The 24,512-nt window shown below is 44.6% G+C and overlaps 1 protein-coding gene across 1 annotated transcript in view; it reads left to right on the plus strand.

The window, feature by feature from the left end:
- The window catches only part of ETFDH (electron transfer flavoprotein dehydrogenase), a 542,885-nt gene that overhangs the window by 42,361 nt on the left and 476,012 nt on the right, over positions 1 to 24,512 (plus strand). The window contains exon 3 of the mRNA XM_085641729.1: positions 20,578 to 20,807. Coding sequence (XP_085497855.1) covers positions 20,578 to 20,807 — 230 coding nt within the window. The remainder of the gene's footprint in view (positions 1 to 20,577; positions 20,808 to 24,512) is intronic.

The raw sequence follows: 24,512 nt of genomic DNA on the forward strand, positions 1-24,512 counted from the left end.
GAGCAGTGCACTGTGTGTACAGGAACGGAGGTCCTCCATATCCTATTTCCTATATCAGTGTTTTTACCATTGCTCTGTAAATTACTTTAGTTTCCGATGTAGCAACTTGTGAATTGCTCTTGCGAATATACTTTTAAGCATTCGCTCAGATTTACAAAATTTCACTGTAAAGCAACCCAGATTATATATGTGCCTACGATGCCAATTGCCTCAATGCGGAGTCCTGGAACTGCAGATGCGCTTTTGTGACTTTCTTTAAGAATAGGGACGATATATTATTTTTTAACATGTAGCCTAGAATGTTGGCATTTTTGGTTTTACGTGATTCACCAATGATATTCTGTTTAAATACTAGTAGCTTGCATCAAATTTATTTTTATTAAACTATGGCATTTAAAGTTGTGCTTTACAAATTGTACAATACTTTAGCAAAACTTTCAGTAATCCACAATTTTTGCAAATATTATTTGAGTAAATTTTATCTTGATCACAATGTGGCTTCCATTATTTTTCATATGTTTGGATATAATTGAGGAGCATTCTGGGCACATTGCAAATAACCACCATTTTTCAAATTTTACAAACGTACGTATTTTTAGTGGACCTACTGTAATTAAGGTGGCTTACAGTTCACTGTGGTTTAAAAAAAAAAAACCTTTATCATTTTCTCCCAACACAGAACAAACAGCTGTGTACATGGTCCATAAAAAGTCAGATAAATATTTGAACCTTTGGCTCACTACAGGTTACGACTTGATACAAGCAATTAATCATACAATGAAGCACATCAAGGTGACCCCTTGCTCAGTTTGAAACAGAGTCCCCACCAAAGCCATGTCTCCATATCATATATCCTACACCCCCACAATAAAGACACCTCGCTCTCATTCTCAGAACCGCTTTCATCTGACTCACTCCCCTCATTCCCTATGAAGTGTTTACTCAGCGCTCCCCAAATCTCCAGGTCCACCTGCAATTTGTCATCGGTTCTCACCCGCCTGAGAATCATCTCCTTGGCCAGGGACCACACCAAGACATCCCAGACCCACGGAGCCTCGCCAGGGCTCACTGTAGTGATTAAAGCTCTTGCCCTAATAGTAAAGGCTTTGCATTATTTAACTTCTTAAATCATTTTTAACACCTAATGTTTATCGTGTGAGAGACAATCCTAATCTCGGGAGCCATACAGTAGTACTGTAAAGTGGCAGTGAAAGGGTTTATGTTGCAGTGGGTTGGTTCTACTTGGCCAGTGCACAAAGTAAATATGAAAACTTGTTGTCCTTGACTCCAAATAATATGTCCTAGGGATCGGAATATAGGAATTTCACATCCCTAAAAACTGCAGTATTGATTCCAAATGTACTCTGTTTCACAAACCTTCATACCATAGCCAAAACGTTTACTGACTTGGACCACCCTCTCTTTCACCCCATGATGCACTAGCAAACTTCACGTCTGATTTTCCCATTAAATGATTATCAGCAGCGGGAAAGTGTTTGCTATACGTGGCAATTTCCAGCTACAGAACTAGAGGAGGCACTCGGCCAACTCCAAAGACCCCCAGCCCAGCATGTAATCATCAGACGTTTGTGTGCACATTTCTCAAAAGGTCAGTTCCAACCTCCAGGCTAATTCTTCAATATCTCTGATCAAGAGCTTGCTCCCTCTGACCTGCTGGAAGCCGAGAGAGCTGTGACTCGTAAGCCTGGTTGACCTCATGGGTATGGCTCCTCCTATAAGATGATTTCCGTATTAATAATAAAACCAAGATCTTGGCTAAAGTTCTTGCAAGCAGTCTGCTTCTGGTAATCCGTTCTTTGATGCACCCTTACTAGAATGGCTTTACTGGAGGCCAGTCTGCTAGACATAGTATGAGACAGCTCCACAGCACCTGAACCAGGCAACAGCATCTGGAATGTCACTTTGCCCACCTTCTGATTCATTTTGAGAAAGCATTCAAGTCAGTCCGGTTAGATCATTTATTTGCTATGCTAACTAAGATAAACTTCAAGCTTCCTCAACACATGCACCTTTTATACACAACTTTTAGCTAGGCTGTGGATCAATGAGATCCTCTTGAAGCCTTTCCTCATGCAAAGAGAAATAAAGCAAGGCTGTCCCCTATTTCTTGGCTATAGAAACCCTTTGTAGATTGTCTCTGTGTTGATGCTCATTTGCTGGGGTTTGAGTGGAGGCCTAACGTAGGAGACAGTCTCACTTTATGTAGATGATTTTTCTTTTTTCTCTACCTTCCATATCCAGATGGGTGGGCCCCAGAGCCCTGCCCAAACCGAACGGGTTTGTGAGTTCTCAGACAGCACCGTCAATTCTTTAAAGTTGGTTTGAACTACCCACTTCAGCAAGTGGTATTGAGGACGGTTGGGCCCTCTAGTCTGAAAATAGAGCTAGAGGACTTTCATTAGTTGGGTAATCATTCATTCAAGTATTTAAAGTGCAACGTATTCAACATGTATTGGCTCTGGCCCGTGAGTATAGGGCAAAAGTTTCAGCACGAGAAAGTATATGCGACCATAAACATGGTGGAAGGTATGTCAAGACGTCCTGGCGGCATCAATTTGGTGTACGAATACGTTGCACTTTAAATACTTGATTTTACGTTACTGGCGGCTGGCATCTTGATGACTACTTTTGCTCGTACTTGAAGAGATTATACCGATTTGTCTGGCCTGATTGACCTACCGTTCTCACTTAGTGCTTTACCCAGCCGGGTTGGGATTCATCACCGGTTGAGGGCATCCACTGTCGTTTTGGCTAAAGCTACAGCCCTGAAGAGTCGTGGTCTACTCTTTCCATGACGAAACACGTGTCGGCTGGTTACGCCTATTAAACAGAATTACCAGTTCATATGCGGATGCTTCTTTTGTCATTTCTGTACTTACCCATGTCAACATTGATTTGATAAACTGTATGTGTGCGCAGGATTGTCCTTATTGTAAGAGACAAGACACCCAGCATGAACAAAAGGCTAGAAGAAGAGGTTCTCGCCATTGGTCGGAGTGGAAGCGACAGACCACCAACATGGATCAAATCTGTTGAATAAATAAAATAAGTGCAGGGCCTAACGTTTCTTTTAGGAGCCCCCCATGGCAGGTAATGCTAAAGCTAGTGACCCAAAGCTGTTATGACCCACTCCATTGCTTTCAAAGATATATTTCTTCCAAGAACCATCATGAAGGGAACAGCAGGGCAAGATGACGAGTGTGGAAATTGGAATATTATGCAGTGAGGCTGGTTAGGCTTCACTATGCCGTAATCTCACGTTACCCAAATAGGTCCTCAGATTCACATTAAGAAATCCATAGCTCAGTCCTGGGAGTGGCACAGAGCAGTCCGGCTTTACTAGGGGCATGTGTTAAGCATTTCAGAGTACCAACATGTACGATAAGTAATTGACAGTACTCAAAACCAATCCAACACCAATTTATAAAAATAAAGCAGATTTTATATACATTTAGACACCAAACCAAATACAATCAGTTGAGTATAACTGGAGTTATACATTTTTTGAATGAAAAATAAATCGGTGCATTTCACTCCTACAACACGTTAACGTTGTAGTCAATGGGGTAATGGACTAGTGCCACATGGTCACTTGCAGGTCGAGTTCAGTGGAAAGCACTGGGTAGGAAGGTGAGCCGTGTCCCAAGGCCAGGCTTGGACAGTCAGTTGATTTTAACCGGACTCTTATCACCCAGGTGCAGAGTAGTGCCAGTAGTCCCTGGTGCTAATAAACGGGAGCTGTGGTTGCTGACTTTACTGTTTAGATTCCGCTGCTAAGGAAGTGGATGCAAACTCTCGACAATGGGGCCGTCGGTTTGAAGGTGCTGCAGGGTTCTCTTGACACGTCGTAGAATAAAAGTAGCTGGTCACCAACAAGCCTTGGCAGCGGCAAGCTCAACCTTTGGTACATCGATGTCCCGGAGTCCGGGGGGAAATTGTTGCCACCTGAAACTTGCTGGAGGTCAGAACTACGTTTCCCACAATGCATAAGTAATCGTCTGTGTGGATGCGATGGTCAGTGATTCTTTGGACCCAGTACTTGGCTGCAGGGGACTAGTACCTCCAGTCCAAGGGAGTTCTGGAGTTAACTTTGGCTAGCAGAGTGGGTTCCTTTTTCCTTTGGAACTGGTCTCTGCTTCAGGATGATTTGTAGTCACTCAGTGGCAGGGTGGTTGTCATAGGTGCAGTCTTTGGCACCTTTTCTTTCTGCAGGTCCTGAAGTCACAGACTCTGGTCTTTTTTATTGTCCTTTGGTTGCAAGTTGATCAGATTGGAGGTTCTGGTGCCAGGGGAGTCCCTCAAATCCTGGCCTTATGGATGTGGGAGCTAGTAGCCAATGGGCTACTAGCCCCTGTGGCTCATCTGCCCCTGTGGTGACCACTTCTGGGGTGTCACCTTTTCCGCCCAGAAGCCTCCATTGGGCCACTTTTAAAAATCCAGAACCCTTCTTCGGCTATACAGAACAAGTTGCCCACTCTAGGGGTGTGGCTAGCCTTCTGGGGGTGTATGCCCCCTGACTATGTAATTTCCCCACCTGCCTGGGGTGCATATGTGCCTGGGGTTTTTCTTTACTCCTCTGAGAGGAAGCCTATTTGCATATCAAAGGTGGTGAGAGCTTTGAAGCTCACTGACTTGATATGCCACTTCACTAGCCATCCTGCCAGTGGGGCGGTGACTGCTCCGGTCTAGTCAGGACCTTTTGTTTCTGGCTCCTGGGAGAGTTCACACCTCCTGGAGGTGTCCTGTGGGGTTTTGGGGGGGATGGTGGTTCAGATTTCTCTCTTTGTGGCAACAGCTGTCAGCCAGGACACATGAAAGGCTGTGGCAACCAGTTGGGCAACCTCTAAGGTAGCCACCTGGGTGCATGTCACACTAAATTAGACTTTGGGAACAAGTCTGATTTGATGAGACAAATTATTTGATACTAAAAATAACAGTTTTCAGTGGGACCATATTGGAGAGGGCAACCTGGGAATGCACAGTTATCCTAAGGCCCCCCCTGAACACTTATAGTAGTCCCTAATGGAAGGAGGCTACTGTTGGGAAATATAAACTTGCGCACACTTTTTTATTTTTTACAGCTGTGCTAAGACAGAGAATTCTTTTTGTTAAATATATTTTTATTTTCCAATAACTTTGAAAGATATGAAAAATGTACATAACTGTAACAACAAGTTGCACTCAGACCATACAAGTTTGCTTGATTTTTCTCATCTCCGGTGACCGTCTGACCATTGTAGTATGAAACAGGTACAGGATTAGCTCACTCCACCCCTGTGTATGTTTGAAATTACACTGTATCCCCCAACTCACTCACTCCCAATACATCCTGGGTTCAGCAAGTTTCTTTTAATCCGGTGTCCCTGTTGTAGCGGTTTGTGTGTCCCCGACGCCTCGGGTAAAGCCGTAACATCTCATCCAGCTTCCCCAGATTTTCGTGAATTGTTTGGGTCACCCTTTACTTTTATATGTCACCCTTTCCGCTGCCATATAAAGATCCTATTCCATTCTTGTAGTGTGGGAGTTTCGTAAGTACCTTGCAATGTCCCGCTTGGCCACAACTAGGCCCAGTGAACTAAAAAGTAGCTGGGGTCGTGGGACATCAGTGTCGTATAGGATTCCCAAAAGGATGTATTAAGGGTCTAGTGGAAGGGAGAGTCCCAGGATGGCATTCAGTTCTTTGGTTATACCCTACCAGTATTCCCCTATATGTGGACAAACCCAAACCTTCCGGAGGAAATTACTCAAAGCGGCCTGACAGCGCAGACACTGGGCAGACTTGGCGCATCCCATTTTATGTAGTTTTTCTCTATCATAGTAGGCCCGGTGGAGGATTTTGAATTGGATGAGACAGAGCTTGGCTTTGATCGCGACTTCTCTAGGGTGCATCAAGGCCGCCTCCCAGTCTATGTCTTCCATTTCCGCCAGGTTCACCTCTCATGTCTCCCTCAATTTGCCATCAGGCATGTTATTGTTTTATAGGTGGTGGAGACTGCCTTAGTTGTTAGCTCTTTCTGCAGTATCTCTTCAAGTGGTGCGTATTCTGGCAATTCAGTATCCCCTATACCCTCTGCTCCCCACGCATGTCATAATTGGGCATATTTGAGATAATGGGAAGTGTGGAGTTGGAATTCAGCTTGGAGGGTGGACAGTGTTTTGAGTTTACCCAGACTGTGATGTCTCCCACCATGGAAATCCTGAGCAGGTCCCATGTTTCAAATCCCTGGAGTCTGTTAATTTCTTTGAACCAGGTTCCCTTCCACAGAGGAGTGGTCCTAGTTATCTTGTGTGCCCAGCCCAACACCCTGGTAGTTCTATCCCATACCTCTATGGTGCCTCTTGTTGCAGGAAGCAGCCTGTAGGTCCCCTTTCCTCCACAGAGGTAATGCATAAACGTTTGTGGTGTTAATGTCTCCCTTTCAAGTCTGTAGGTGGGATGGTCCCCTGGTGCGTGTATCCAGTCATTTATGGGTGTGAGATGGGCTTCCTAATAGTATGCCTCAATTTCCAGAAGCGCAAGTCCCCCGTTGTATGGATTACGTTGTAGTGACTTTAGGGCAATTATTGGGTGTCCTTTCAGCGAGAGTAGCGCACGGAGTTAAGAGTCCATTTCCCTGAATATCATTCTAGGGAGGGTGATATTTGTTTTGTAGTGTGTAGAGCAATTTGGGCAGAGAGATCATTATAAACATAGCTGCCCTCCCCATTATGGTAAGCGGTAAGTCTCTCCACCTGTCTGCATCCTGTTTGAAGTTTGATAGTACCCGTTGTATGTTATGTGTGCGACAGATCGTTGGATTAGGGGTAAGGAAGATCCCAAGGTATTGGAATCCCTCGGTGGCAATATGTAGGTCTCCAGGTAGTGGCAGCTAATCCATAGCTTCATTTGGGCTGTATAGTATGGATTTATGGTAGCTGACCTTGTACCCGGAGAACCAGCTATATCCCTCCAGGATGTGAAACACTGTGGGGATCATTGTGTCTGTTTGTGGTAATAAGGAGGATATCGTCTGCATATAGGGAAATGTTTTCGTCCCCTTGGTCGTCGGGTGTAGTCCTAAAGCCCCACCCCCGGGTGTTGTCTGATTATGCATGCTAGGGGTTCGATCACCAATGCGAACAGCAGTGGAGACAGGGGGCATCCCTGCCTATTCCCACGGGATATCGAAAATGTGGAAGAGAGCCTGCCGTTGGCTCGTACCACTGCTCTCGATTCAGTGTATAAGAGGGATACCCACTTCCTGAATTTCAGGCCAAAACTAAATTTAACTAGTACAGCATCCAAGAAGGGCCAGCGTACCACGTCAAAGGCTTTCTCTGCATCTAAAGACAGAAAGGTGGTGCGGTTCCTAACGGCCATCACCCGGTTGTGTGCTCTTCGGAGGTTCCATCTAGTTGCCCAGCTGAGCATAAAACCAGATTGATCACAGTGGATAAGAGTTGTTATGACTTTCAGGAGTTGCTGGCCAAGATGGTCGCAAGGATTTTGACCTCCATGTTCAACAGGGAGATTGGGTGGTATGAGTCGCACTTGTCCCAAGGTTTGCCGTTTTTGTGAATGACCACTATTGTGGCAGTTCAGACGTTTGCCAGGAGAATTCCTTCTTTATAGGTGTTTCGGTAGAGATGCAGGAGGTGAGGGCCCAGGAGATTGTTGCATTTTTAGGTCTCTGGACCATCCGGTCTGCCGAAGGCAGAACCGGAAGTCTGGAGATTTAATGTTTTGGAGAAGAGGGGCTTGAACCCGCCCCTCTTCTCCCCTCTTCTCCATTGGCTGGCCTCTCGAATGCTTGCCAGCCATTGGAGAAGAGGTTTGTCTCTCCGAACACGCCCCGTCCTTTTCAGATTCGGGGGCGTGTTTTTTTTGCTACTTTTCTGATTATCTCCTCCAGCCAATGGCAAGAGGAGAGAAAAAGAAAAACACGCCCCTGAATCCGAAAATACCGCTGCCTTTCTCCGAGGCATTTCTGCTTCGCCTCGGAGAAAGGCGGTGGTGTCTTCCGGTGCCCTCGGCTTGTTCCTCTTTACTTGCGTGTGGTCACTCTTTAGCACAGCTCGTGTCAACAGGCTGCCATGTCCGCACTAATTGTTTCCATATTTCAGACCAAACGATGATTGATCTCTGTTTATATTGTAGCCGTGTGTACAATTCGGAGACCGGGCACTGTTATCGTGCTGGAAGTGGTTTAGAAAAAATACACTGACCCCGTAGCCCGCGATGGGCTAAACTTTCAGAACAAAATTGAAGTAAATCCAATTAACTTCAGTTGCGACCCTGTGAGCACACGCCGAACAGCCTAACAAGAAAAGCTGAATATTACCATAAACCGTTAATGAACAAGCGCAACAAATCACACTTTAATGTGCAATAATGACCACCGCACGCTATTCTTGGAAATGGTGCCGTCAACACTGAGAAGAAACTAGAAAGTGAATGTACGTCTTAAAAGTGTCACGGTTTATCATCAGCTCGAATGTTAATAAACCCCACACCAACACACACACACGCAGGAGCGCGCGCGCTTCCACCACAAGCGCGTGCACAGCGCTCACGCGGGAGGCCGGCCTTCTAGCCACACACAATGCTGCTGTGTGTCGGCAAGGGGAGGAACGTGGTCTCCAGGAGACAATGTGGGTGCATTGTGGTGATACGTCCAGTACGACAAAGGGCCGGACTCCTCAACGTTTATTAATATACTTGTGGGCGCACATCGTGAATCACTGCTATAAAATACGGGAATATAGGTGTTGGATAACCTCTTCAAATTAGTTAATATTAAAACTGTCTCTTGTAGCGCTGGGTAGAAAAGAGGTTTTAATCCCCCACTCAGGAAAAAAACACAAGTGATGTTTATGTAAAATTGCATGTTGTATTTTTTCCATGTACAGAACAGTCTCGTCTGAAAAGATAATAGTGGAAATAACCGTCAACAGCACTGCATCCATGAAAAAGCCAGGAAAGCCACTGCTCCCCCTGGTCACAAGCATCCTTTCACGCGCACTCAGGTCAGATGTCACGGTGCAGGACTGGAGAGGAAACACGTTGGATTGTGTCACAACGTGGCTCGTGGTGTTCCTGTCTTTTGTTGTATTGTGGTATGTTACATTTGTGTAAAGTGGAAATGATCCACACGTGGCCTCCTGCCGCTTGGAGGCTAAAAGTCAGTCATAACAAAGTGTCCTTCTATGCACGTCATGCTCCCATACCACTGTAACCCTGTCTTCAAAATGGCGGTGATGAGAGAGATGGCAAGGCCAGGGCCTCACCAAGGGTAAGGTGTGCGCGCTCCACTCCTGCTCTGCTCACTCTCTTACAGCGTCCACCACCTCCTTGGACTCCGGCGCCGCTTTGCTTGCAAGCGCATTATTTGGCTTTGTGCACAAGACATGAGCTCTGATTAAAGACATACAGAGGAAGCTTGGGCGCGATGGTGCAAGTGAAGCTGCACAAGGAGAGCACGTGCAGGGAATCAGTGAGATACCTCCGCGAAATAAAGCATCTCTTGGGGAGATCTATGCGTAACTGAAGGTCACAGGTCAGAGTCCCAGTGCATACACTCAAACTTTCATCCTTCTAGGGTCGATTAAACGAGTACCATCCAAGCAGGTAATAATTGACACCTGCTATCAGCAAAAAGAGACCGAAGCATGCGCAGGAATTGGCTACATAAGTGTAGCAGCTGTTAATCGCAGTGCTCCACAAACAGAGACTTCGCGGCGCTGTAGAAAAACGCAGGGATGGGGACTGCTCAGCCCAAGGTCACAGTGGTATTCGAGGCTCTCCTAATTAGCAGCTCCATGTAGCTGCCCCTGGCTGCTCTCGGTAAAGACGGACAGGTCAAAGCCGTGAGCCCGCATCTCTGGCAGCCAAGCGCTGGCACGGCGGGGGCCTGTACGCAGGGCAGATAAGGGATTCCTGGCTCTGAAGATGCTCTGGGAGGCAGAGATGCCCCTCACACCAGCTCCCGTGTCTTGGGGGAGCTCACCTCTGTTTATCTCTCATCCGCAGAAGGCAGCCCGCGGAGCAGCCGGCGCGGGTCTTCTGTGCGCAAACAACGCATCCCCTGCCCATCTTAGGGCAGGAGACAGAATAATAGCAAAGAGAAGCCGGCACGGGACAGCATCAGATTGTATCAGTATTATGAGTGTCCCAGGTGCTGAGTGTGGCATCGGAGATCTGATGTACAACAATTCATTATCCGCTAGCCAGTGTGATCCTGGGCAAGTCGCCTGCGTCTTGGGTCCCTTATTTGCAAAAACGGGACAGCTGAGTAAAAGGCTGAGCACTGTACAAAGCTCGATGTGAAACAGATGGGCATTTACAGGCCATGTTCCGAACAATAAGAGTTCTTGGCCTGTGCTAAGAAAGGTCAGAACTCACCCCTGTCACCGGAAGACAAACTGTCCAGATGGTCTGCGCAATTCGGACAGCGAGAGAGAGAGAGTTTCGTTCAAATACGGATGAACACTTACTAGATACACAGGCCAGTATTTTCACACACCGATGTGGTTTGCAGTCTCGCTAATAAACATTTACTAATGTTGTATGTGTCATGTGCAGAACCTACATACTGATGCAAATACACAGTATGTTCACTACTCTCTCCATATGCCATCTTTGTACGCAATTATTCTCTGGTGTTCCAAGCTCGCATTTTTTAAAAGCGCCCTGAAACTCACTGGGATTTAGTAGAGCTACAATAAAAGCTATAAAACTGAACAGTTAAGAAGGCTCCTCCTACCTCTTACCGTAGCAGCAAAACATGATTTTAGCGCTATAAGCACTACAAGAACAGCTTGTAATAAGAGGAATGAAAACATCACAGCAACAAAAGGCTGCACACGTGTGTGTGTCATGGGGCGGTTTTCTTCAAGGGCGCATGACTATGCGAAGGCCCAGATTAAACGAGTGCTGACCTATCAATGTATTGTCCTGTATCATCTATAGCACCTCATTCAGTGTATGTTGGCGCTTCTACGGAACATATGGTGCAACCACTAGAGCCACTCGGCCTGGGCAGTCTATGACCGTTTTCAATGACTTTCAGCTCTGCAATCAGTACTCGCGCTGCTGTCTACTCCGTCCCTTGTGCCTGGCCGGGGCCTTTCATTATGCAGCTCTGTGGTGTCGAAGACTCAGTCAAAATATGCATCACGCATAACTCTAAAAAGCATTTGCAATGCAATAGGTCTCGCATTTACACAAGTTTCAGCTAGTGGCATTGTAAATGACAATACCTTTTATGTATGTTTTGTTATTTAAAACAAAAATAGAAGGCATTGTCATTTACAATGCCAAGAGCTCAAGCTTGCGTAAATCCGAGACCTATTGCATTGCAAATGCTTGTTTAAAGAGTTCGGTGGGAGTCTGTTTGGACCCGGGTGCTACCAGGTCTCAACCGAGTCACATCCTCCCCTACCTCTGCCAGAGTTAAAATCCTCCTCTAGAGTCTTCATGTCGCCCTCCTCTATTCTAGGGGTAGAGATACCTGTAAGGTATTCGTTAATAGCGTCAGTGGTGCTAAATGTTTTCCTGGCGTAGAAGTCTGCATAATGTTCTGCAAATGCTGACACTATTTGTGTGTCCGTGGTGTGAGTCTCCCCCCAGGTCCTCCACACTGGAACTAATCCATCGGACGTCTGCTTCCTTTTGCTGAGCCAAGCCAGTAATTTCCCGGCCTTGTCCTCCACCTCGTATAAGCGATGCAACGTCGCTAATCTCCGTTTCTTTGCCCTTTCCCTGAGCCAGTTCGTGGTATTCTATCCTTAGGGCTTCTAATTGTCGGGAGGTAACTGGGTCTGGCCTATCTAGAACGTTCTTCTCTAGCGTATGTAGCTGGCATTCCATCTGCCTATTTGTTCCCTCTCTTTCTTCTTTTCCCATGATATCCGGTTCTGTGCCCTGTCTCACAGTACGGTTTTATATGCCTTCCAAAGTGTAGCTCCAGAGCCTACAGTGCCCAGGCGTTCCTGGAAGAAGATTTCAGTGTCCGTCCGGAGACCCTTTATAATAACGTTGTGTAGGTCCCACGCGTTGAGTTTCCACGTAGGATGAGAGTCTCAGGTCCTTGGCCCCAATAGGACCAGTAGTGGTGAGTGATCTGACAGGCCCCTAGCGAGGTAGTCTGGAAGGTCAGGTCTCTCAACCCCCTCCGGGAAACCTACAAAGCGAAGATTGTTCCTGCATGGGCTGTTTTCTACATCATCGATACTCCATTGCAATTCACTGTTGGAACTACGAAGTTCCATTACTTCTTTCTGCAGGTCTTTAACAGTGTCCTCTACCTCTGAGACTCGGTTCTCTGTCTCCGTAACTCGCTCAGAGACATTCTGGAGGTCCTGCCTCAATAATGTAACCTCGGAGCTTACCTCTCCAATCCTGTTTTCTCGCTCTTCTCTGGATGACTGTATGGCGTGAAGTATGGTAGCTGCATCAGGCAAAGGCTGCGTAGGGTCTTGTGGGGTATATTTGTCTATTTTCCCGTGCCTGGGGTTTATGGATCCTTATCTTTTGTCTGGGGTATGGTCCAGTGGGCTCCTGTGGCCCAGTCGGATTTCTAATCCAGCTCCCTACGTCCCACACCGTTGTGTTGCTGTGGCTGGGCGCCTCGCTCCTCCACCGGCCACTGGGGTGCTTGATTCAGTTTGGTTTCTTTTCAAGTACTGCCCCCATGCACAACCTGATGCAGGGGCAGTTTACAGGCCAATCTCATCTAGGTGCCTGGTTTCACTGCCTCACATTGGGCCTCGATGTCTGTTTTGGTGTGAGTGAGGGGGGAAAGTGAGAAGAGAGTCCGGCCCCACGCAGCTGTGTGGACGTCTACGTCCCTGTCTTGGTGTCACTGTGTCTGGACCCTGCCTCAGTGTGTGCCCCCACCCCCGCGTGGGCCGTCCAGCCCGATCCCTCTCACCCGCGCAGTGGCTAGGGGCAAGGAGCGCATTCACCGAAGGAGCCAGGATGGATCCGGAGGGTGAATGAGCCGGGGGGAGGAGTTCATTTCGGGGGGGGGATCCGTCTTCATGCCCGACAGCACTTCGTTTACTAATCCAGGCCCAAATCTGGCAAATGGGTGCCACCGCTGCATGCCGGCATGGCTCGCTCTTTGGCCTCCCCTGCTTTAGCTCCCTTGTCCAGGTGAGGGAGGGGGAGACAACACCAAGCAGCACCAAGCACAGTCCCGGCAAGCCACGGTATCAAGAGCCCCCGGGTCCACACACTCGCCTACGACGATGCCTCAAGGCTGCGCCCGCCTCACTCGGGCCATCATCGTGAGGATCGACTGTTGGCGTTGGCGCTAGAGGGGCACACACCATATGCCAGGTAGGCCTCTCCTCCTCGCCCGCTCCCCCAGGGTGGATCAAGGTTGCACTCTGGGGATCTCGTCCCGTCACTCCGGTGTGAGTATGGGTAGGAGGTGGGGGACTGGTAACAGCAATCCGCACACTCGCATCCACCTGTTCAGTCGCAGCAATTCGCCCCACAAACCCCCCCCCCCCCAACACCCCCGGATTATTTATTGCCACTGGGAGGGCCCACTCACCGGGAGAGTTCCTCAGCGCTCCGTGGTCTCTACCTCTCCACTCGCGAGAGGGAGGGGAGTCGTGGGCAGCATATGGCCACTTCTGCTTCTCAGATTCGGTGTTTGCCCCATCAGTAGGGGTTTTAATTTGGTCTGTGCCCCTTCAGGTTGAGTTTCAGGAAGCATACATCGTTTCCGTGATTATACGCTGGCAGGATTCAAACTGGATTTCAGCTCCGTCCGGGAGACCCGAGGAAACGCGTCTTACGCGGCCCTGTTTTAGACCACGCCCCCATATGTCCACACTTTTAATATATTACACCCTGCCTTCTGGGCTCAAGAGGCCTATGTTAGGGGTGACTGGCACATATTAAAAATAGTGCTGTGACCTTGCCACTCATGGTGAGGGCAAAGTCGAGTTTGAGCAGTTTGCACTGCCCATGCAGTCTGCAATGGCTGCACTGCCCATGCAGTCTGAAATGGCTGCACTGCTCCTGCTGTCTGCAATGCCAGGACTGCTGTCCTCTTTTTACTTGGGTCACTCGGGTGGCACAATCGGTGCTTCAGGCCCTGGTTAACCCTGTAACTCCCAATCCCTGGGTGCCACTGGTACCACTTATCAGGGACGTATAAGGGGATTAAAGTCCTTGCCAATTGAGGTTCCCAGTTCCCACGCATCATATTTTAGGTAGAGGGCACTGACACTGGGGCTTGATTGAGAGTGCACTGGAGTCTGCCAGTCATAACCATCAGCATTGGAGAACAAAGTGCTGGGGTGAACATACAGAAAGGGCACTTTCCTACAACTAGCAAGATGACGATCAAGCTCAATGTAGCAAAGACTCCACTGGCGAAGCACCCTCCTTATCCTTCAGCGATAAAGCTCTCATTGCCCTGCCCTAATTGTAGAGAAACCAGTAGTTGAATGATGCCTGTGGCCATTCACATATGCATAGCGGGGATTAATTTCAGTGATGGTATCACGAGAACATTTTCATTTCAACCCTGAAGTAAGAACATGAACAGCAATTCTACCAGCAATCTTGATTCTGTGTAAGTTTGTCTTGAGTGTTTTGTGGGGAGGGTAAGGAGTAAGGAGAGATTGGATGGTTGCAGGCTTAAATTCAACCTAAAGAGGATAAACTGCTATATTCATTTCAGAATAGAGACACTCAAACATGATTCCTTTGTTGGCCAGGAGGGGGTTACCAGCATCTTTGAGAGTATGTACCATTCATGTGCTGTTAAGGAAATATAATCTGTACCTTGCAGTCCAGTTAAATTATGCAATCATTTGAAGGCAGGCCCTGAAATGTTTCTGAAAGTACTGGAAATAGTTAACCTGCAGCATCAAGGTTTGGGTTCCATTTACCACTATTTAGATAGTGACCTACTTCATGCTCCATCTTCGGAGCCAGTGATTCTGCAGATGGATCTTTTCTGGTCACTGGGCTGGCCTGTTGATCAGTCAGCATAATTCTCACCTTGTACCATCAAGGGGCAAGGTTCTGCACAGTCATAGACAGAATATTCCTCCTAAAGATGGGGTGACCAATCCTTAGTCGCCATTGTCATCTCTTTCTCATCTAAGGTACAGGATGTCGATGGGTTAAAATGCAGAAACACATTTGCTAAGCATATTGTGGTTCATTAGGCCATATGGCATTTGCAGCCTGTGTGTACTCCTTTTTGTTTTTATGGTTACAAGTTCATATAATTTTTTGATATTGATTTTTTTTCCAAGAAATCTCTGCTACACCATTTGAGCCCAGTAAACCTGATGATGAAATGTCTTATGGATAAGCCTTCCTCCAATGAGAACCATTGGGCTGGATTGACCACAGACATTTGAGTCTGTCACTGCAGGATGTCTCGTCTGGAAAGGGCAGTCATCAAACCTGAAGGAGCAGTGATGTACAAAGCCTTGCAGATGTTCTCACACTGGGTTTGACAAAGAACTGTTGGTCATGACAGGTGACATAATGAATATCCGAGGTTAGTACTTTATCACGGTTACTGTTTTGGCACAACCTTCTATCCACAAAGATGTTAGGAAGAAAACACAAGGACAGGCTTACCAGAGTTCTGCATCACCAGAATTGATCCTTTGTTAATTAATATATATCAGAAATTTGTGAGGTCAGTCTTGGATATCTTTGCTTCACCAGAGAGGACCCGATTCCCACAGTTTTGTACAAATGTGCTGGTTTCTCAGGCTTTGGGATGAATGCGCAGGACTAAGTAAGTAGTTTCCTGTAAGACGTTTTTGGTGGCCATTCAGTTCTTCCACTGCTCTTTTGGGGTACTAGTCACTGTGGTGCTACTGGCACTGTGCTAGAAAATCACTGAAGTACAAGTTATTTTAAAGGCAAGCTTTTAAGAAAAGAATTCAACTTGCTTAGCTTTGCTGGGGTTGAAGCTTTAAGGTTATAAATGGGGCTGCAAGATTTGCGAGTTGAAGCTGAAATTGAAATTATTTTTCTCTAGAAACGTTTGAGTGGGAGAGTTCCCTCTTTAGCTGCAGGGTACTTTTACTAGTGACGTTTTTACAGTATTAGGACTTGGAACAAGTATCTATAAACATTTTGCTATATATAATTTGGATCTTTTAAGAAATGGCAAAGGATTTTGCCCCAGAGATATTGAAAGAATACAGTTGATAAGTTGTTGGATTTTCTAGTAAGTTTGGTAAATTGTACATATAATTATATATGTGTATTTGATATATATATATATTTATTAATTATTTAATGTGTTTACTAGACTGGAATTCTGAAGAAGTTGTCTTGTATTGCATTTAGGTCTCCTTCTTAAAATACTATGTACAATTTCTGCTGTTCTTTGTAGGACGATATATCATGCAGTACTAAAGTTTGATTGTATGGGAAATGTGTACTTCTAGATTTGCTGTGGTGGTGCTGTGTGCAGGGAGTCAACATATATATTACTTCCATGTCTTGTGGTAATTTTTTGTTGTGCAGCATTTTAAGTCTAAAGCAGAGTATCTTTGGTACATCTCACAAATAGGGACTGGGATAATTAAGGGGAAGGTTAGGGTGTAGGGAAAATTATTTCATTTACGTACCAGTAATCCCCCTTCTGCACTAATGTGTCCTCATCACAGTTCTTGCGTATAACTCGCCCACTTCACTTCAGACAGGAGACTTCAGACATCTAAGGGATGGTTATATCCAAGTGGATTGTGGGTTGCCCACATTATCATGCAAATGATTGGCAACGGCTATGTAAAAAAAAAAGTTTCTTTAAGTGAGTGATGTCTTCATGGCAGTTAAGGAATGAGACTGAAAGTGTAGTAATGGGAGTGAATGGGATTGCTTGTAAGTAATTGGTGCGTTTTTGCAGAATTATTAGATTTTCCAGTAATCTGTGGTTGCATCTGAGAATAAGTATCATTGATAGAAGGTATTCTGTTAGTCAGACAAATTAGAGCAGTTTCCTTTCTCACTTGACTGTCTGTTACCTTAAACCTTATCCCTGTGCAAGATGGGGGTTTTCAGCAACAAGTAAAGGTGAAGTCTGGCTCTGGACTTCTAATTTTTAGGTATGAGCTTCTGTATACTCTCAAGCTATTTCTTTGAGTGCCCTATGGTGTTGTCAGGTCTGAATGAGGGAAATGAGCTACAATAAGTTCTGTCGGGTAAAGCCATTGCTGAGCAATATCTAATTAATAGAAACATGTGTTGATCCAAAATAGCACAGAATGCCAATGAAAGGTCTCAATTATTCAAGACCTGGATCGAGGTTGAAAAGTCAAAAACGTACCACAAATGATAAATCGGTTTTCTCAAAATATATATGATTTTTATAACAGTAAACCTTATAAATGTCTATCGCATACATACCTGAGATAACAAACATTGTGAGGTGACTTTGGTGGGAACATATGACATAGGGTGCTCATAAAATTTACAACGGAAATAAACATAAATTGGATACACAATAGTACAAATTATATGTCCGTTCCGTTTCAAAATAGAAGGTTCAAACTACCCTCTGGAAAGCCTTCTTTTTATTACAAGGGTGGAGAGACTTAAGAATTGGACAGATATATGAAGCGTCGATGTTTCAACCCAAAGTTATACATGAATATTGAACGTCACAGCGGGTCTTCCTCAGGACTGATGTACGGACTGTGGACAGCCTCTAATGGAGAAATTTAAAGTAATGAATGGGGTGCATAAAGACTAATAGATAAATTAAGGAGAGAGGACAAGGAAACTCACCAACTCTGATACTTCTCCAATCCTGGATAGAGTATAATTATACCCGAAGGAGAATCTGGTATCGTCTCATCAATATCACTAGTAGGAAGTCATCGGGACAGTAACGAAAACAAAGCAATTGGTTCAAACCACCGGAATAAATTACCAGTAGGGCTTGACTCTATAATAAGGAATGGAGAAAGGCTTTCGTAATTCAAAATGGCCCAATCTGATAGGCGTTCATTAATAAACAAGTGCTGAACTTATCACAAATACAATCCTGAGTGGATAGTGGAAGCGGGTAAAGGATCCCCAATTCTCCGTGGATTAAAGGGATAGACCAGTTAACCGTCCGGTTGGAGTCTAAAGGGAAATGGTAAAGAGGTGGGAGTTTGAAAGGTTTAAAAGCCTCAAGAGTAGTTCATGGATAAACAAGTGGTGAACTTCCCACAATTCACAATCTTGAATGGATTTTGAAGGCGGTGAAGAATCCCGAATTATCCTTGGATTAAAGGGCAAAACGTCCCAGAGATTGTAGAAGATTCCACCATCTGGTTGGAATCTTAAGGGAAATAGTGAAGAAAGAGGAGTATGGAGGATGGTTCATTTGCCTCAAAAGCAAAACGGAAGATCATGGGGCAGGGCTTACCTCTTCCAATGATCGGCAAAGAATGGCCGCGTTCTGTGGAAGTGCTCGGGTGCCCTGAAGGATCGTAGCGTTATTTTTATTATTATTGCCCATCACAATGTATCATGTTATTCTGACTCTTCAATGAAATGTTATTATTATTAGAAAGGCTCTCAACCCTCCACTGCCAGGAACGTTAACCCAGAATTCATGCTGTGACCGTTCTGCACGGTTTTTCAGTTTCAATCGCTGAATTCTTTCCCGTTTATCAAGCACCACTGTCAGGGCTTTAAGTGGGATGAAAAAACTGGGGGGGGGTGTCTCAAAGGGGCGTGGCCAATGTAATTAAGGGCGTGGCTTAAAACACAGAAGCTAAAAATCTGTGCTTAGCATAGTGTGCCACCCGACTTGCATTTTGATGTTTCTGTCATTGCATCAAGTAACATCATACCTACAAGGCAGGACTATTGGCTTTGTCAATGGTTGTTAGTTGCATAAGATAAATAAGCAGCAAGTATGGATTGTTGTATATAATATTGAAAATGCTTCCACTTGAGGCCCTGCTGACACCACGACGATGTTGCTGCCCAGCTCCTGAGTTTCAAAAAGAGAAGCTTTGATTAAAAGCAATCTGTTTCTTTAACGAAAAATGGGATATGTTTATACAAAATGAAAACAGTCATTTTAATTTTTTTTAAGAGTCCATGCTACCACTGCCTACTCTTAAAAATGTTTTTGACAAAATGTACTTTGTTTGCGAATAGCTTACCACCTCCTTTGAGGAGGTGGTTAAGAGTGAATGCTTTGCCACCGGGGATCAGTTGCAAAACATCAATACATACCAATTCAATTTGATATTTGGAAGGAATGCCCTAAACACACCCCTTCCAAATACTGAATCGGTATTTGGTCGCAAACCTAAATTGCGACTTGGTAACTTGTCACAGAATACTCTTTTGAGGTTGCAAACGGACCCTTTGTGACCACAAAAAGGCTTCAGACATCTGGCCCCCTGTATCCAGAATACATGAATGTGCAATCCGAATACAATTTATCTGTGTAATATTTCACCAGTAAAATGTAATGTTACGTGTGAGCATGTCTATGAACACAGGTGGGGGAGTGAGTTATCAATGGCAGAAATGCATTGGAAAGTTGGTGAACGCCTACAGGTTTGTGAATTTGTGCATATTCACAAACTTTGCCAAGTACATTTCCACCCTTAATATGGCCTGAGATTTATTCCTGTCAGTGACCGAAGTAAACCCATATCCTGTGTAGGAATGGAGATGGTGTTGCTGACTGAGATTTTCCAGGGGAAAAAAGATTTTGATGGAATGTATATGTACTTATCTGTAAAAGTTGATGACCGTAGGAATTCTTGGAAGGATGCGACTTTCAATGTATTCTAAATGTAGTAGAAAACCTACAGTATTATTGTTGTTTTATTTTTTTCTGCGAGTCAGTCTTTTGCTTATGAATTTAATGGAGATGACTGTGTTGGAACTGTTATTGCAAGTAATTAACTCTCCCTTACTTCTGTTCCTTACTGGTCAATTAGCCTGTATTTCATTATTCTAGAACCAAACCTCCGATCACCTTTTTTACTGTACCTAATAATGCTAAGGCCTGCGTCACATCTAATTGTTCCATCTTGTATTCAAAGTTCTGCTCTGTTACTTGTTCTGTGGCAGAACATGTCTGATGTGATGACGCTTGTTTCTACAGCACCTCTATAATGTCTTTATTATTTTTTAATTTCAAACTTTAAGGTCATGGTTATGTAAGATCTTTGGAATGACATTCAAAGTATTCTTTTATCCTGTTCACAGTTTCAGTTAATATACTTAAAGCGCCTCTCCTTATGATCAGATGAAGAGCCATTTTCCCTGCCAGTGTATTAATTTATCACGAGCACCATTATTCCATATTCTAATTTTAACATAAACATTTAGTTACTCTGGCTTTATGTCAGATGTTCTAGCTATGTTTGAATGTAATTACATTTGGTTTGAGATTGTATTAGATGTATGTTTTTATGTATAATGTATATATAGTTGGATTGTTTACCTTGACCACCATCTTGAAGCCAGGGTGAAGTTATCTAGCATTTAGGATTCTTCACGTCTGTGATGGGGAAAATATTACGTTTGTGTTTGTTAAATAATTTTTCTGTTGGTTAAAGGGGTGAACATGGAAAGATTTGCAGAAGAGGCAGATGTGGTTATAGTTGGCGCTGGCCCAGCAGGCTTATCTGCTGCTATTCGTCTCAAGCAGTTGGCTGCGGAGAACAATAAGGAGCTGCGGGTCTGCTTGGTGGAGAAAGCATCTCAGCTTGGTGCGCACACTTTGTCTGGAGCTTGCCTTGAGCCGAGGTCTTTAGAAGAACTATTTCCAGATTGGAAGAAGCGAGGGGTATGCAATTTTATTAATTCTGCTTGTAAATATTTGCATTTGTAAAAATTAACAAATTCGGTCTACAGGTCATTGAAGATTATAGTTATCCCATACCACTCAGATACAACCTTAATTTTAATGAAGGGTTACTACGCCATGTTGAATTCTGATACACAAGGTTCGAGAGGCGCTGTTGAACGGAGTGTTCCATCTGCCGACTAGTGCCACAACCAACTTTTGTATTTGTTTCCTTTGCAATTTTGACCTCGGGGAGAGGTTTTGTACATACATACTGTAGGTGACACTCTGCTGTTTAAATCGAGCTTTGCCATTTGATACGTGGCAGAAATTTATAGTAGATGTGTGAAAGACTGCTAGGACTGTGCAATAAGGCTCAATAAAGAAGCTTTTCCTTGGGTTCACCCAAGTAATATCTAGACTGATACCATTTCTTGATACCTCAGAACTCCTTAAATGTGCAATTCTTTTTGCCGTGGGTGTACCTTCCTCATATTATTGTTTGTTTCAACTTCACAAAATGTCTTCCTATACATGGCTCTTCATCACAACTAAAGTCATCCAAAAATGCTTGCAGGTTTGATGAACCTCAAGAAAGCCCTGTTGTTGAGAGATTAAGTGGCTGCTAAACAGTCTAGGGGCACCTATTTGAAAGCATATGAGAACAAGCATTGGCATAGCCAATAGGTCTCGCCTTTGGGACCTTATAAGTGTTTAGCAATGCAACACTTGATGTTGTTGCATCAAGGATATTGTGCTGGATAACTTCAGCATAATATCCTTGGTGCAACAACATCAACTGTTGCATGGCTAAAAACTTATAAGGTACAAGGTTTAGCCATGCAACAGGTGATGTTGTTGCACCAAGGATATTGTGCTGTAAAACTAAATACTTATAAGGTCCCAAAAGCGACACCTATTGGCTATGCCTATGCTTGTTTAGGACTTGTGCCCTGTGTAAGACCATCAAACCTGTAGTCACGGTTAGGTTTAGGGTTTATTTTTCTCCGCAGAAATCGCTCACTTGAGCAGCCCTTCATTTGTGCACTCGCACATAGGCCCAAGGGGGACATGAGAGCTTGTATTATGGTGAGAAAGCGCGTTAGCTGAATGGGCTTTATTCTGCGGCGAGAACATAAAAATTGTGTTACGAGGCCCTAAGTGATAAAGTGGGTTTCTCTTGAAGTGGAATATACCGCAGCAGCAAATTGCTGCAAATGTTAACAAGCCAGTAGGTTTCGCATATGCGAAATCTGTTTGCTTCATCAAACTTTTTTTACATGGTGCAACATGGCTTCAAGTAGAAAAGGGGAAAAAACCTAGTATGACGCGGCCAGCATTGACCGCATCATAGCACTTATTATTGTTTTGTTTAAGCCGTGTTGCACAGCAGCTCAACTGTGCAACATGTAAAAAAAAGTTGAAAAAAGCCATGGATATTGCGTAAGTGAAACCTACTGGCTTTGTCCATGCTTGTTCATGGTTAGCTGTTTTATATTTGCTGGGATGAAAAAGCCGAAAAAGACAGTGTAAAACAAAAATTGGACTTTCAGCAGGGTAGAGTCAACCTTTTATCATTCTCATGTTGACAATTACTTGCAATGAAAACTATCACTCATAAAACAAATAAAATACCAGACCGAAGCAACAAAAAGCAAACGAGCAAATGCAATTAAGCAGCCCATGTATTTATGATAGACCCTTTGTAACTTTTGTAACTAGCGATGCACATTAAAACAAGATCTTTTGATTTTTCATCTATAAGTGATGGTGACGCTAAGTGTCATCTTTAGAATATCGAAAGGAAGCGGTATCTGTAATAAACTGAACTGATCATTTAAAATGAAAACGTAGAAACGACTAAGAAATTGCATACCAGGCGATTAGGTAGCTTTTGTGCAGCAGTTTTAGTAGCACCATGAACTATTGTGCTCAACGGAACTCCGTGGAAGCTGGAAATACATTGTTGGAGTTTCCCCGTTTGCTGAGGGGCAGTCGGATTGTCTTGGTAGCTTGTGGCTCTACTGGAGAGAGAGGGCTGGGGTCCCAAACATTGAAAGAAATGAAACATTACCACAGGCAGACGCTGTACATGCCAGCTCACCTCGTCACTCAGTTCACCCCATTCGTGATGTGACAGTGGACTTTGCAGGTGATACCACTGACGACACTTATGGCATGGCTTAGTTTTGGGAAACAGTACTACCTCCTTACGTCAGTGCATGGTCTCGGGTGCTGATAATGAATCATTAAACACGCTAGTGGTTCCAAGTTTCAAGGTACAGAGTGAAAAGTAAAACCACGAGTAAGACGCACTTTGCAGCTAGAAACATAAATGCTGGGAGAGGCCACAGGTTTGCTGGAGTCCCACAAGCTGCTGAATTCTATGGGTCATCTTACCAGAAGCACTATCAATGGCTGAGCCCGAAGAGCCTAGGTGCAGAAGCGAGCATGGTGGCGCACCGACGTGCTCGCCCCATTGAAGGCTACCCTGGTGCAGGCTTTGTTCGGAGATAACACAAACACAGCAGACACATTGCACGCTGGTGTCTCCCAGTAACCTCATCTAACACCCGCGAGTAGTCTGGTATGGGCATGTGGTGTAGCGGCCAGAGCTTCAGATGCTGCAGCGAGTAGCTACGTTCGAATACCGGCATTGCCAGCAGCATCTTGTGGTTCCATGCAGATTGCTGAATTACCTAGCGTTTAAAAAAAGTACGCGCGCCTCGCGCTCACAAGTGGGGTAAAATGGGAGGCACACAAAGCGTTTCCCTTGTGGGAGCGAGCCAGGGGCACCATGTGTTTGCAAGTTAATTACAAACATATGGTGTCAAAGCTCGCTCCCGCCAGGAAATCGCCAAACGTGCACGCGTTGCCATTGAAGGCAATGGAACGCGTGCACGTTTTAAGGGCGAAAAGTGAATCAATTGCAAAAGGTCTTTTTTCCTAGACCTAAAAATGATTATTGAATTATAGAACGAATTATATGTTTGAATGCAAACATGTTTGAAAAAATGATGCATTGTAATTTGTTTGTTTTAGGATTTATCATCAATTGTAATGGTGTAATACAATTATATGATTAAGAATTTTTCTAAAACCAAGATTTGTTAAGAAAATGTATGAAGTGGATTATCTTTGGATGCAATATATCAGTGAACAGTGCGCAGCGCACTCAAGTATTGTACTTGTTCGGTTTGATTTAGAATATAGCACTTGTATTGGCAGCAAGTGCAGCGCCGCAGCACCTTTGGGATAAAATTAAGCAGTTCAGATTCTGATTCATAGGTAAAACAGGAGTGCTCTTCCAACTCTCATAACTTTTAGATAAACAGTCTAGCCACCGTCTACTTTCAAAAAGTAATGTCTGTTGACCTCAAGGACCTGACCCTCTCTTAGAATACAAAGTCCATATATTCTCAAAAGAGAAGGGAGTCAAAGGGGTTTGTGGTTTTTTGTGCTTCACATCAAGGTTGACAACTATTCTAATTCAGGCCACATCTGTAAGGAGTAAAACATCTTTCTTTCAAGGTTTCATCTAGATTTGGAATTGAGTAGACTCCCTTTTGAACCAGTGTCATAGACAGGGTTGCTATTATGAACATAACAATGCTTAACCTCTTTGCTGCAGATCTGAATGTTCCCTGTTTGGTACAGGGAGAGGCGTGAGCTGTTACATAATACTGGAGTGGTCCAAATTATAGG

Source organism: Triturus cristatus, chromosome 2_2, assembly GCF_964204655.1.
Source record: "Triturus cristatus chromosome 2_2, aTriCri1.1, whole genome shotgun sequence".
Lineage (NCBI taxonomy): Eukaryota > Metazoa > Chordata > Amphibia > Caudata > Salamandridae > Triturus > Triturus cristatus.